Here is a 13,487-nt window from a genome sequence, read left to right on the forward strand (position 1 = left end):
CCACCTGAATAAGGCTTCCAAGACCATTTTGGGAATTTTTGTTTTGATGTGACTTTTTGTTTTATTTTTCCAGACAGGGTTTCTCTGTGTAGCCCTGGCTGTCCTAGACTCAACTGATACACAAGACTACCCTTTCGCTCAGAGCTCCACCTGCCCCTGCCTCCCACAGGCTGGGATTAAAGAAGTGCCTGGCTTGTTTTGATGTTTCTTAACTCCTGTCCAGTAAGAAAACTAAAAAATGAGGTGGAGATGCCATAAATAGGATGTCTCAAGAAAATGTGTGCCTGGGTAGTTGGGACACTCACTACCAAAGGGACCAGGCAGGTGGGCAAGATAACTATTGAATTTAAAGCAATCACAATAGTATAATGAAATCCACTTTTGTTTATGTTGGCTTTTGACACACCTAGGCTAGAGGCAGGGGATGATGAATTTTCTGGCAACCTGGACTACATAGATGATAGCTAGACCTTAATTGGAGAGAAAGCCAGTGTGCAGAAGACCCCATCTATAGGACTGGGAGAATGGCTAGCTATGACAGAATGACTTAAGGTATCTGAGACAGCCTAGAGATCCCTGGCAGAAGTTATGGGCTGTTAGTACTAGGGAACAGTTTAATCCAGCACTCAGGAATAGCTGTAATATGGCATTTAGATAAGATGATCTAAGACTTATATCTAGTCCAGACAAAGATTTAGTAGGAAAAAACATGCTCAACTATCTGAAGAACAGCTCTTAACAATGAACTCATGTTAATAAACATTTAGCAGTGTCTGCTTGTGTGGCACACATTTAACACCTTTCATTCTTACAACACTGATAAGCTCTACAGAGAAAGCTTTTGTTGGAAGTAAAAAAAAAAAAAAAAAAAAAAAAAAACCTGAGAATTAGCCAGAGGCATGTCATGGAAAACCAAATTGACTTCCATAAGCAAACTAAGACAAGATGGGAGAGAGGAGGCTGAAAGTAAGGGGCTGGAGAAACAGCTCACAGGATAAGAGCACTTGCTGTTCTTGAGAGGTCCCAGGTTTGATTCCCAGCACCTATACATGGCAGCTTAAAACTTTTAACTCCAGTTCCACAGGCACCTCATACATGTGGTACACAATCATACATGCAGGCACATAGAAGTAAATTAAATATAAAAATTTTATGAGGCTGTTGAGAAAAGTTAAAACTAAACTTAAAACTAAACCTCATGACTTGAGAGAAACTGCCTTCTGAACGTTGTCCTCATCTGATCTCCTTCGTGCATATATACACACTGACTTTTGTTTTTTCACATTGTGTTTGATTTCAAAACTGGGATATTGGTGAACTTCAATGAGCACTGCAGGCTCCCCATTGAGAAATAAATGGTCTGATGGAGAAACAATACTAAATGACTGTCCCTTCACTATTGGGCCAAGGGTGTGTGAAGGAAAGAGATGAATAGGAAGCACCTCCTTGAGACAAGCATGGTTGCTAAAGTGAGATCTTCTGTAGCAAAGGGTTCAGCCAAGGGGTCTCTGTAGATGTACAAGGTCATCTGGTGAGAAGGCTGGAGCTGCTATTGGAAAGTCACCTGAGGAGTCAACACAGACTGTTCACCACAGTGCAGAGGCCCAGAAAGGCTGGAAAAGGCATCAAGCCATGATCTTACGGCTTTTCTCCAAAAATGCTGGACACACTACACTCACTGACTTTATTCCAAGTTCAGGTATAAGGCATTTATTTGAAACTTTTTCTATTGCTTTTAAAAAAGAATTCAAACCAACTACTTGAACAGAGAAGAAAGTAGTACCTCCTTAAAACTTAGCACCTTTAGCTATTAAGACTACTGTTAGCAAAGGTAACCAAGATCTGTATATGCTCTGTGTGGCTCAGGACTCAAAAGGTCTGGGCATGTATAGCCTTTTGAAAAAGGAGTTTTAGGGAAGATCTGACCAAAAGGTAACTGCACAGTTTTGATTTGGAAAGATGAAATATTTAGGACCTGTTTTAAGAGGCAAATTACCCCTATCAAAAGGGGTAAGAAATTAATGTAGACTCTTATTTTTAAAAGCAATATTAGATAAGTTTATGGAATGGTACCATTAGAAAAGGGACGTGACCCAGAGAGACAGCTTAGCAGTTAACAAAGAGTGTTGGCTGCTCTTCCAGAAAACCAAGTCAAAAACACAAAGGGCAGCCCACAACCATGTGTAACTCCAGTTGCAGTAGATTTGACACCCTCTTTTGGCTTTCTCGGGCACCAGAACACAGGTGTACACAGCCATACATGCAGACAAAACAACCATACACATAATTTTTTAAATCAATTTAGTTTTTTAAAAAAGGTTAGAAAGAAAACTTTTATAAAAAATCTTTGCTGCTATAAGTAGCGTTGTGTTAAACATACAAAGCCCCCAAAATATTAAACAATTCATCTAAATTTCTAAAAAGACAGACAACTTCTTCACTGTGAAAAAAAAAAAAATCTTAAGATGTAGAGGATATGACGCTAAAGAAATTTGTGTGATTCTCTGGTACCCCAGGCTTCATCTGTAAAGGCTAGTTTTCTAGAAAGGATCTGATGGAAAAACAAATAGTCTGACTGAGAGTGACTCAGTGTGTTTGTGAAGTGCCAGGACAAACCCGGGGCTTGCACATGCCAGGCAAGCAATCCACCACCAGTGCTGAAAGTGCTTCAGTACATAAATCTACTAGGTGTGGCCAACTAGAGCACTATATTTGGTAAGTATGTGATTATAGTTATAAGGAAAATGGATATGTGCAGATAGTTGCCAAATATTTATATGAGGCAAAACCAGAAAAGCATTTCTTCATGTAGTAATTAACAAAACACTGGACTTCTATTGCTTAACTAAAACGACACCCTGTACTGGCTTTTAAGCATTGTGAAAATACCAGAGACCAAAACCACAAGATAAATTTCACTTCTATATTTCAGAAAACCTACTTGAATACACTTTGAAACAAGAGTACAACAAAATAGAATATACTTCAAATGTTGAATATACAAACTATTATAGTTCAAATCTGAACACTGGTACTTTCCCTCTTAAACGTCAACTAAAAAAGAAAAAAGGGACAAAAGAAGGAAAAAGAATGAGAAAGGAAACAAGCACCAGGTATTAGAGCTACCTGGCAGTTCATGCTGAGCTTGAATGTCAACTGATAGGAGGACTGATGACGCGTCTGTGCAGACCGCAGGGCTGGCTTGAGCGGTACAGGCATGTTACAGTAAAGGGCCAGAGCCAACTGTTACTTCCTCACAATTAAGAAACCGACAGACTTAAACTACCATAGAAAATGTTACATGTAAATTCTATAACAATACTGTGCTAGGTACAAGATTTTTAAAATTTTTCTTTTAATAAAAAAAGCTTTACACAAACAAGCCTTTAGCTTATTTCAAGAAAGAAAACTGAAAATTAGTCTAAGGCCTTTGTTTTAAAACGGCTGAAGCTATATGATATATACATATATATGTATATATATATATATTCAAAATCAAAAAATAAAACAAAACCAACATAAAAAGCGCACTAGATCTTTTTGCTATCCTCTTGAAGCTTTTGGATCCACTCAGTTCACATTCTAGAATACCTATATTAGCAGAGTCTTCACATAGCACCAGTTAAGTGAATACTGTGCGAACACAGTAATAATATGCTGGTATGCATATAAAATGCATCAAAAATTGCTATATGTAACAATGAGATCACCCATCCCAAACCCCGCCCCACTGAAAACTATGTAACCTCTTACAGGTGTTAGTGTTCCAACTCTTAGTGTAACTTGACATTGTAGTGAGCCACTTGGTCCCTTTCAGTCTCTTTTCTTATTGAGGGTTCAGTTGTTTCTACTTTAAGAGGCAGTTTTCTGTCAGCATCTCCATGTGTAGTTCACTTCCCACTGAAACATGGGATAGGTACGTTTCCAGTAAGTCTGATTGCTTTCTTATATGCACAGTTAGTTGTTTACAGTCCTCCCGACTTTTCTTGATGACTTCCCTTGCAAAATGTCTGCCAGTACAACACTTAAGTCTGAAGTCCCTGGCGGAGCTTGTCTATTTCTCACATGTCACTAGCCCTTCAGTTTTCATAGTCACAGGCAGGGCAATAGCAGAAGGCGCACTGACAACCACTACGTGGGTTACTGTCTTGTTCCCGTCTGCCCCCTTTTCCTCTACCAGCTGCAATGTTTTCACATCATGTTCCTGCTTTTTGGCTTCTGATTTAACCTCTGGCCCTTTTATGACCGCACTGATAACTCGAGGAGGAGGAGTCTGGCCAGAAGCCTGCTGAGCAGGCACAGATAGTCTCATTACAGGTGTACCATGGGCTATGGAAACAGGGGTAAGGGCTCTCACAGCCAGTGGGGTTCCAACAATGTTAATGCTTCCTGATCCAGTCAGATTTGACTTTGTCTGTAGTTGACACTGTGCAAGCTGTGTAGCAGGGATGGTGATAATCTTGGCAGGCTGCATGGTGATTCTGTCTCCATTTTCAGTGGAGGTAGGCATCACAGTTGGGACTGTCTGGATGACCACTTTTGGAGAGCTGGCTGTAGCTGGACTGGTGCTGGTTATTAATGGTGTGCCAGCGTTGACTGACTGAACTGCCACAGTTGAAATCTTTTGACCCAGTGATGTCATTACCACAGGAACTTGCATCGCCACACGAACTGTCCTGATGGATTAAAAACAAGCTGGTAATATTTCGTACTAAGTTGGAAAATGAATTGCCTGTTTAAAAGTAAATACAAATCCAAAAGCATAAAACCAGTGCTCCCAATGAAGTTTAGAAGAAAGAAAGAAAAAAAAATCTCTCGCTTCCTCTTGGGGATTGGGCCTAAGGTCTCCTGCATGCTAACAAGGTTTTCTACCATTGAGCTATATCCCCAGCTTTCTGAGACAAGGCCTTGCTAACTCACTGCTAGCTTAAAACTCACTCAAGCACAGGCAGGCCTTGAGCTTGTGATTCTCCTGCCTCAACCTCCACAGTATTTAGGACTATAGGTGAATTCCACTATATACAGCCAAAAGTATATTTTAAAAGACCCAGCAACTTTTTAAAGTGTTCATATAATGTTGGCTAATATAGATTAAACAAGGACTGTTCCTTTGTTCCAAGGAGCATTTAAAACACAAAACACTATGCTACAGTTAATACTTTCTTCCTCACCTTGGAGCTGCTGCTGTGGACACCGATGCTGTGGTGGTGGGAGACCTGGATGAAGCATCGTGAGCAGGGGAAGTGATGTTCATAACTCTAGCCACACCCTTCTCTGCTCTGGAGCAGTTCACAGGAGATGAGTTTTTCCCACCACGGACAGAAGTTGCTGCTTTAAGGAGACTTTCTGCAGACAGTGACACTCGTTCTAATGATTTTTCATCAGTAGCTGCTGCCAAGTCTTCACTGCAGGTCTCACTTTTGTCATCATCAATGACCACTATGTTTTTGGGCATATCCTTGAACTGATAGACAAGCCTCTGTCCTTCAACCTTTGCAAGAATTCCTCTTTGGTAGTAGTATCTGTCAAGGAAAAATGACTAAATTAATCAACTGTACCATCGCCTTCCCCAGTAAAACCTCACACAGCACACAGCTGACAGAAACTTATATTACTTATTCCTGTAGATGAGAGCTCCTTCAACTTGAACTACTCGTAAGATTACAGATCTGTTGTAGAGATGAAGTTGGTATGTCATACCACAGGCTCCTGGGTGGTTAATACTGACTGTCAATTTGACAGATCTAGTGGCACTTAGGAGATAATTCTCTGGGTTTGTCTAGATTGGGGTAATCAAAGTGGGAAGACACAACATAACTGTGGGCAGCAGTGTCCTATGACCTGGAGTCTCAGACCAAATAAAAAGAGGAAAAGGCAAGCTAAGCAGCAGCATTTATCTCTGTTGTCTGACTAGGCATGTGATATGAGTCCTACCACTGTGAGTTCTCCATGCTTCCTTACACAGCTTTTGTAACATCAACGACAAGTAGCTAATACAGCTCTGTGAGCCTGACATGTACAAACAGCTGTAGCAGCGAGAACTGAGCCTAGAAACAAACTCCTACTGAGGGAAAAGTGCTCTACTGCCCAGCCATCTACCCAGCACACCCACTGCCTCTTTCTAGAGAGCTCAGACGCTTCCGGCTCTACATGACCCTTCCTCCACCTCCCACGTGATGAAGTCACAGCAGGAGTCACCGTGCACACCGTCTTCTCTCTCTGAAGAAAAGCTCAACCTAAATAATAATAATACTTTACTGATAACACAAGGAGCTCTAATTTGTTATAAAACCAACCTGACTTTATGGAATAATCACCTTAGCCATGTGTAGTAGAGATGCAGTCTGTGGAATATGTGAACACTGTCACATAAAATACCATGTGGCTTATGCCTGAAATCCCAGCACTGGGAAGCAGAAATAGGCAAACTGATGCAAGTTTAAAGCCAGCTTGTCAATATAAGCTCCACGCCAGCCTGGAAGAGCTGTCTCAAATGTATATATATATATATTATAATGTGTACATTGGGATTTAATAGATTTCTCAAACCCAACAATTTTTTTTTTTTTCATTTTCAAGATTAAATCACAACATTCGCAGGATCTAAGAGGAAATAAACTTTGGAAAATATATTTCATTTCGGGTTCTTACAGGATCTCATTGTAGCCCAGGCTGGCTTCAAACTTACTATTTTAAGGAGGATGACTTTGAACTCCTTATCCTCCTATCCTCAATTCCCAAATACTATGATTGATTACAAGGCATGTGACACTACAGCCAAGTCGGGGTTTAACTTTTTAAATGGCCTACAATATAACAATTTCTATTCTGGAACAGTCCTAAATGGAGAATCACATTTCCTATAAATATGGATTTTCCAATGTTGAAATTTTAGGTATGTAGACCAAACTTCTCTTTCCCTATCTATTTCCAAATCTAAGAAATTCTTCTAAACTTGTCACCAAAATTTTAAGTTACATCAAGGGATTTATTTTTTAAAGTTTTTCTTCAAATAATTAACAGACAATCTTGAAGAGACATTTAAGTTCTACTTAAACCCCATGTTTTAAAGGCCCATGTTCATTCTCACCTCAAAGCTCGCCCCATAGTTTCATAGTTCATGTCTGGCTTGTTCTTATGCTTGCCCCAAAGCTTTGAGACAGCCTTTGAGTCCACAAGTTTAAATATGCCTTTTTCTCGCTGAGTCCATTTAATATACCTGGGACAGGTATTTTTATCTTGAAGCAAATCTAGAAGAAACTCCCACAGATAGGTTGTGTTTCCTTTAAAAACAAAGCAAAAACAATGACAGGCATTAATTTGAAATTCATTAACATGATTTTCAAATAAAATATTTGTATTTACAAGAAAAAAAATCCTAAATATACTTATTTGCTACTTCTTTTTTAAGACAAGGTCTCACTATGCGGCCTTGCCACACCTGAAACTTGCCTGGCCTTGTCTGCCTCCCGAGAGCTGGGATTAAAGGTGTATGCCATGCCCAAACTACATGCCTATTCTTAAGATGTATGCTTTTCCAAAAGAAAGCTGGTAGAGGCCTTAAATTCTATATTGTCCTGTGTCCTGTGCCCAAGGCTTCAGTTTCAGTAATGGCAGTGGCACAAAGCTCAGTACAATACAATGCTCATCTGAATTTAACAAAATCAAATTTCTTAATTTAGACGTATTTGAACTCTGAATAAAATAACTGGTACATGTTGAAAGAGTATCTTGTGTCAGTATAAAAACTTCACCTGTCAATAATAACTCTGATGGCTATAGCTCAGGATGGAAATAGGAGGTAGGACAACCGGCAGGCAGAAAGAACTCTGGGATAGAACCAGGTACATGATATTCACTAGCAAGATGTGAGGACAGACGGATAGTACCTGAGTAACAGGTAACTAGGCACGTGAAAAAATACACATTAGTAAAATGGGTTATTTTAAGTTATGAGCTAGTCAGAAAAGAGACTAGCTATATGTCCTAAGTATGTGTAAAATATTATTTTGAGTCACATCAGTCATTATTCTGGGAGCTTAAATTCACTAACCAGCTATGTTGTCATTAGTAGTGAGGCAGGGTTTCATAGCCCAGGCTGGCCTTGGACTTCTAATGGTCTAGCCTCTAACTCCCCAGTGCTGGCATAGTAGGTATGTGCCATAATGATTGGTACATCAATCAGGATCTTTTTGTAAGAAAAATTTTCTTTGATTAACCAGTAGGTCTGAACTGTGGGATACTGTCTGCATGCTGCCCCAACCCTTGAGAAACTCTTATACTCTGAACTGCTAGTGAATGTAGACTATCACATAAATTACTGCCTTCTTTGCCAGATCTGTTAAAAATGTCCCATCTTTTCTACAAAATATACACAGAACATAACAAATCAAATCATAAATCACTTCAATATAAATGTATAGGTCAATTAGACATGCTTATTTATGCTCCAGCTCTTAAGATATGAGTTCCTAAATGGAACAAAAGTAGGAAGATGAACTACTGAACTAGGCACATATTTATAAAATATAACTATGTTAGTCCTGGATCATAGTGCTAAAAATATAAAAAATGAGAAAAATACTAAAATATTTCTGCAAAACAAAATATCTACACTTGAGTCTAAAGAGATGGCTGAGTGGTTAAGAACACTGACTTCTTTTGCAGAGGACCTTTGGTAGAGGATCAGTTCCCAGCTCTCAGAACTGCCTGTAACTCCAATTCCAGGAGATCTTTAAAAAACAAACAAACAAACAAACAAACAAAAAAAAAAAAAAAAAAAAAAAAAAAAAAAAAAAAAAAAAAAAACACAAAAAAAAAGAAAAAGAAAAGAAAAGAAAGAAAAAAATCAGCCAGGCAGTGGTGGCACACGCCTATGTTCCTAGCTCTCAGGAGGCAGAAGCAGGCAAATCTCGAGTTTGAGGCCTGCCTGGCCTACAGAGCAAGTTCTAGGACAGCCACAGATATATAGAGAAACCCTGTCTTGAAAGACAGAAAAATATGTACCAGAGGTACAAAAGCCATACACAAAGAGGTAGCTTAAGTAACAGACCCTGTTGCCAAGACTGATGACCTGAGCTCAATCCCTAGGCCTGAACAGAACAGAGCTGCTGCTCTCAGATTGTTACCTAGCTTCCACAGCCACACAAATAAATGAATGAGTACAGTCTCTTCTATTAAAGTGGCTAAATGTGAGGAAAAGTGCAATATACAAATGTCCTCTAAAACATGGTCCCTAAAAACAACGGTTTGCACTGCCCTATGGACATAACCAAATATGACTGTTCAATCTCTTTGAGGCATAGCTATTTGATAAGAACTCTCCATAATGCTGGTCCACCCCTGATTAAGAAATACTGAGAGATAGTACTCCCATATGCACATCTTTCTTATAACTGCAAAAATGTCATTTAAAAAACAAACAAAAAAAGGAGGTGGGAATTTCACTTCCAAAATGACCCTCCAAAAATTACCTTTTCCTTCTCTGGACTTCTTCTTGATTCCTAACTCAGGAGACCCATTGGAAACTGGTGACTGCTGGGTCTTTGGTTTGCGGCCAACTGAAAAAATAAGATAAAGAAATCACAAGCTGAAAACAGAAATAATTAGAATCTAAGCTAAACACTAATGTGCACATTAAAATATTCAGTGCCAGCTGGGCACGCTGGCACACACCTGTAATCCTAGCACTCAGGGAAGCAGAGACAGGAGGATCTCTATGAGTTCATGGCCAGCCTGGTCTATAAAGCAAGTCTAGGACAGTCAAGGCTACACAGAAAAACCTTGTTTCAAAACACAAAACAAAACAAAACAAAACAAAAAACAAACAAACAAAAAAAACTACTCAGCACCAAGGAGGTGTGGTGATACACACCTATGAAAACCTAAGAAGGAAGGCTGAAATCAGTATGTACCACATAGTGAGTTTATAAGCCAACCTACTCAGTGCTGCTGGAGGTGTAGCTCAGTGGTAGAGCATTTGCCTAGAATACACGGAGCACCTTTCCCTCACCCAACAAGACTTAGAGAATATGAAAGTTGCTTGAAAGAGCATTAAACACTCCTGAAAATTTAAATAAACAGTTGGTAGACATTTGACTGTACAAAGTAAGTCAGGAACTTCTATAACTTGTATTATATGGCCAGAGACAGCCTCAATCTGCTAAATTTTTGTACTGATGTCCTGGAGCTCACTATGTAAACCAGGCTAGCCTTGCACTCACAGAGATCCTCCTGCCTCTGCCTCCCAAGTGCTAGGAATAAACATGTGTGCCAACATACCAGACCATCAGAAAGTTTTTAATACAATACTTTTATTACTTCTTGAACTCCTCACATGCATAGAATACACTTTGATCATACTCTCCCTTTCTTCCCCCAGTGAATAGCAATTTCACCTATAGACTGCAGAGGGTCTGATCCTCTTAAGTCCTTTAAGCTCAAATGAACAAAGGAAACCTTTGCTTACATTGTGAGCCAGACAGTTCATCAGAATTTTAAGCAAAAGTGTTTAAATTTCCCCTTGTCAACTTGCAGATACACTGTAGGTTTAAAAAAATAAAATATAATGACACAACATACTTTTTTCTGGTGATTATGTCTAAAAGATGCCTATGACATTCTCATCTGTCTGTTACCTCTGCCATGTGGCAAAGACAGACTAGCAAGGGAGTATGTAAAAGGAGTTACACTGCTCCTCAGAACAAACAAGGTTAGGGTGCTGGCAAGGTAGCATGGCTGTATGTGCAAGCACAACACCCTGAGCCTAATCCCCCACAATTAACTTAGAGGTAGAAGGGAACCAACTCTGTTTCCCTCTGATCTCCGTATATGCACCATGGTAGGCACACATCACAATTAAAAGTAACTTTAAGAAATTAAGGATTGTAGGTTTCAAATGTAATAGTCACAAAACCACATAGATAATAGCATTCTGGCTTTGCCTCCCAGACAGCATAAACTAACATGTGGACACCAGAGAGCAATGTGTAAGAGCCAGTTCTTTCCCTCTACCACGTGAACTCCAGGGACTGAACTTGGGTTGTGGGACTTGTTGGCAAGTCAGCCCCTTTACATGCTAAGCCATCTCATCAGCCCTTGTCTTTTTTCCTGTGTTTTTCAAGACAAGGTCTCTCTATGTAGCCCTGGCTGTCTTGAAACTTACTATGTAGACCAGACTAGATGAAAACCTGGAGTCTCCTGAGTGCTGAAATGTGCCACCACTGCCTAGCTTGTTTTTTTATTTTATTTTTTTAAAATAGGGTCTTATACTGCATCTCAGGCTGGCCTGGCAACTCAGCTTTCAACGATCCTGTCTTAGCCTCCTTTGTGCTAGGATCACAGGCATGAGCACCATGTCCACTCTGTTCTCTTGATGATAGCCATTATGAGTATAATGAAAGGGATTGATGTCCTAGAGCTTAGATGTTTGTGTTTTTGTGTTTAACATGTACAATTGTTGTACTTGCACATTATGTCTCTGGACCACTTTTCATGCCTGGTGCCCAGAAGAGGGCATCAAACCCCATGAAACTAGACTTAAAGGCAGTTGTTCTTCAGATCCCTGGACTATATTTACAGGCAGCTGTGAACAGTCACATGGGTGCTAGGAATAGAATCTGGAAGACCAACCAGTGCTCTTAACTTCTAGGCTATCTATTCAGTTTCCACCCCTTCTTTTTCTCTAAAGAAAAAAAAAAAAAATCAGACTTTTAATCCCAGCACTTGGAAGGCAAAGGCAGGTGGACTTCTACTGGAAGTCTGGGGAAGGAAAGGGAAGGCAGAGGAAGGAAGATAAGAAAACAGTATAAGAAGGTAGTAGCACAGGGGAGAAGAGAGGAAAAGTAGGAAAGGAAAGAAGGGCTTGAGGTCAAGAGGAGGAAGAAAGAAAAAAATAAAAGGATGTATTTGGCTTGAAAGAAAAAGATTTACAGCTGGGCATGGTGGCACACGCCTGCAGGTGGATCTCTGAGTTCAAGGGCAGTCTAGTACACAAAGTGAATCCAGGACACCCAAGGCTACACAGAGAAACCCTGCCTCGAAAAACCAAAAGAAAGAAACAGAGAGATTCGTAGTCCTCGTGAACCTCCAACTTCACTTTCTTCAACAATCTGCCCACCTTATATCAATTAGTCCAGGGTAGATCCACCCTATGCCCAGAATAGCTGGCCAACACAAAACAGACTCCAGTTTTTTTGTGTGAGCTTTTTGCTTTGAGATATATATAGAGATAGATTGATTGATTCTTACTGGTTTGTTTAAAAAAAACATTTTAGATTAAAAAAAATTTGCCTACCATGTCTAACTTATTTTTTTTTAAACACTATCCACAAAAAAAGAAAACATAAGACCATGAATGTTACTTTGTAGGGGTGTGTTCCAGGACACCTAGGGTTACAGCTAGGGTCTTTTGAAAAATCAAAAACCAAATAAACAAACCAACAGAAGCATACAATGGGAAGATTTCTCACAATTGATAAATATACTCAACCTTTTTTCTTTTTCATTGGTTCGTGACTGTCTGGTGATGTAGGAATAGGCGAGGCATCCATTGGTTCAGATTCTTCAGTTGACACCTCCACTACAGTCTCTGTAATGACATCTGGCCTCATCGCAGCATGGATAAACTCTGGAGTTGATATACAAGGAGGGACAAACACTTCCACTATAAAAAAAAGTTGAAAAATTAAAATTTCCCACCCCTATTATAGTTTCCTATGTGGATAGCTCAATATTTTGAAGAAGCAAGGTTTACAAAAGAATTATTCAAAGCAAGATAAAAACTTGTGCCTGAAAAATCAAGTTACTAAATATCTAAAACTATCTAAAATACAAAAGTTAAAAAGTCTAAGAACAACCATTGTGAAGCCAACCTCTTTCTCATACTTTTAGGTACTTTTTGGTTTATTTTTTGACACAGGGTTTATCTGTGTATTAGCCTTGGCTGACCTAAACTCACTTTGTAAACCAAGCTAGCCTTGAACTCACAGAAATTCTCCTGCCTCTGTTTCCAGAGTACTGGAATTAAAAGCTGGGATTAAAGGTGTATGACACCATGCCTGGCTCCTTTTTATGTACTTCTACTTTTTCTTTTTTCTTAGGTACTTAAAATATTATTTTTATTTTATGTGTATGAATGTTTTCCTGACATTGTACTTGTGTGCCTAGTGCCTACAGAGGCCAGAAGGGGGCATTGGATCCTCTAGAACTCGAGTTACCATGAGGGACTGGAAACCAAACCCAGGTCCTCTGGAATTGTTTCTTCAACTCCCTTTAAACGTTAAACATTTTACTTTTTTTTGTTTTTGTTTTTGTTTTTGTGCATTGGTGCTTTACCTGCATGTATGTCTACATGAGGGTGTCAGATACTAGAATTACAGACAGTTGTAAGCTGCCATGTAGGTGCTGGGATTTGAACCTGGGTCCTCTGGAAGAAAAATCAGTGCTCGAAACATCTGAGCCATCTCTCCAGCCCCCAACAATTTACA

The 13,487-nt window shown here is 39.5% G+C and overlaps 1 protein-coding gene across 9 annotated transcripts in view; it reads right to left on the reverse strand.

Annotated features, from left to right (window-relative positions):
- Positions 1–2,909: 2,909 nt before the first annotated feature.
- The window catches only part of Elf2 (E74 like ETS transcription factor 2), an 81,101-nt gene continuing 70,523 nt past the window's right edge, over positions 2,910–13,487 (reverse strand). For 6 of the 9 annotated variants that reach the window (XM_055596778.1, XM_055596776.1, XM_055596781.1 and 3 more), the window contains 5 exons: positions 12,491–12,664; positions 9,474–9,560; positions 7,091–7,283; positions 5,172–5,522; positions 2,910–4,676 (listed from right to left, as the gene is read on the reverse strand). In XM_055596778.1, coding sequence (XP_055452753.1) covers positions 4,055–4,676; positions 5,172–5,522; positions 7,091–7,283; positions 9,474–9,560; positions 12,491–12,664 — 1,427 coding nt within the window. In that variant the 3' untranslated portion in view covers positions 2,910–4,054. The remainder of the gene's footprint in view (positions 4,677–5,171; positions 5,523–7,090; positions 7,284–9,473; positions 9,561–12,490; positions 12,665–13,487) is intronic. The other 3 variants (XM_055596777.1, XM_055596780.1, XM_055596784.1) reach the window with 1 other exon arrangement.

Source organism: Psammomys obesus, unplaced genomic scaffold, assembly GCF_907164565.1.
Source record: "Psammomys obesus unplaced genomic scaffold, mPsaObe1.curated_primary_1811, whole genome shotgun sequence".
Taxonomy (NCBI): Eukaryota; Metazoa; Chordata; class Mammalia; order Rodentia; family Muridae; genus Psammomys; species Psammomys obesus.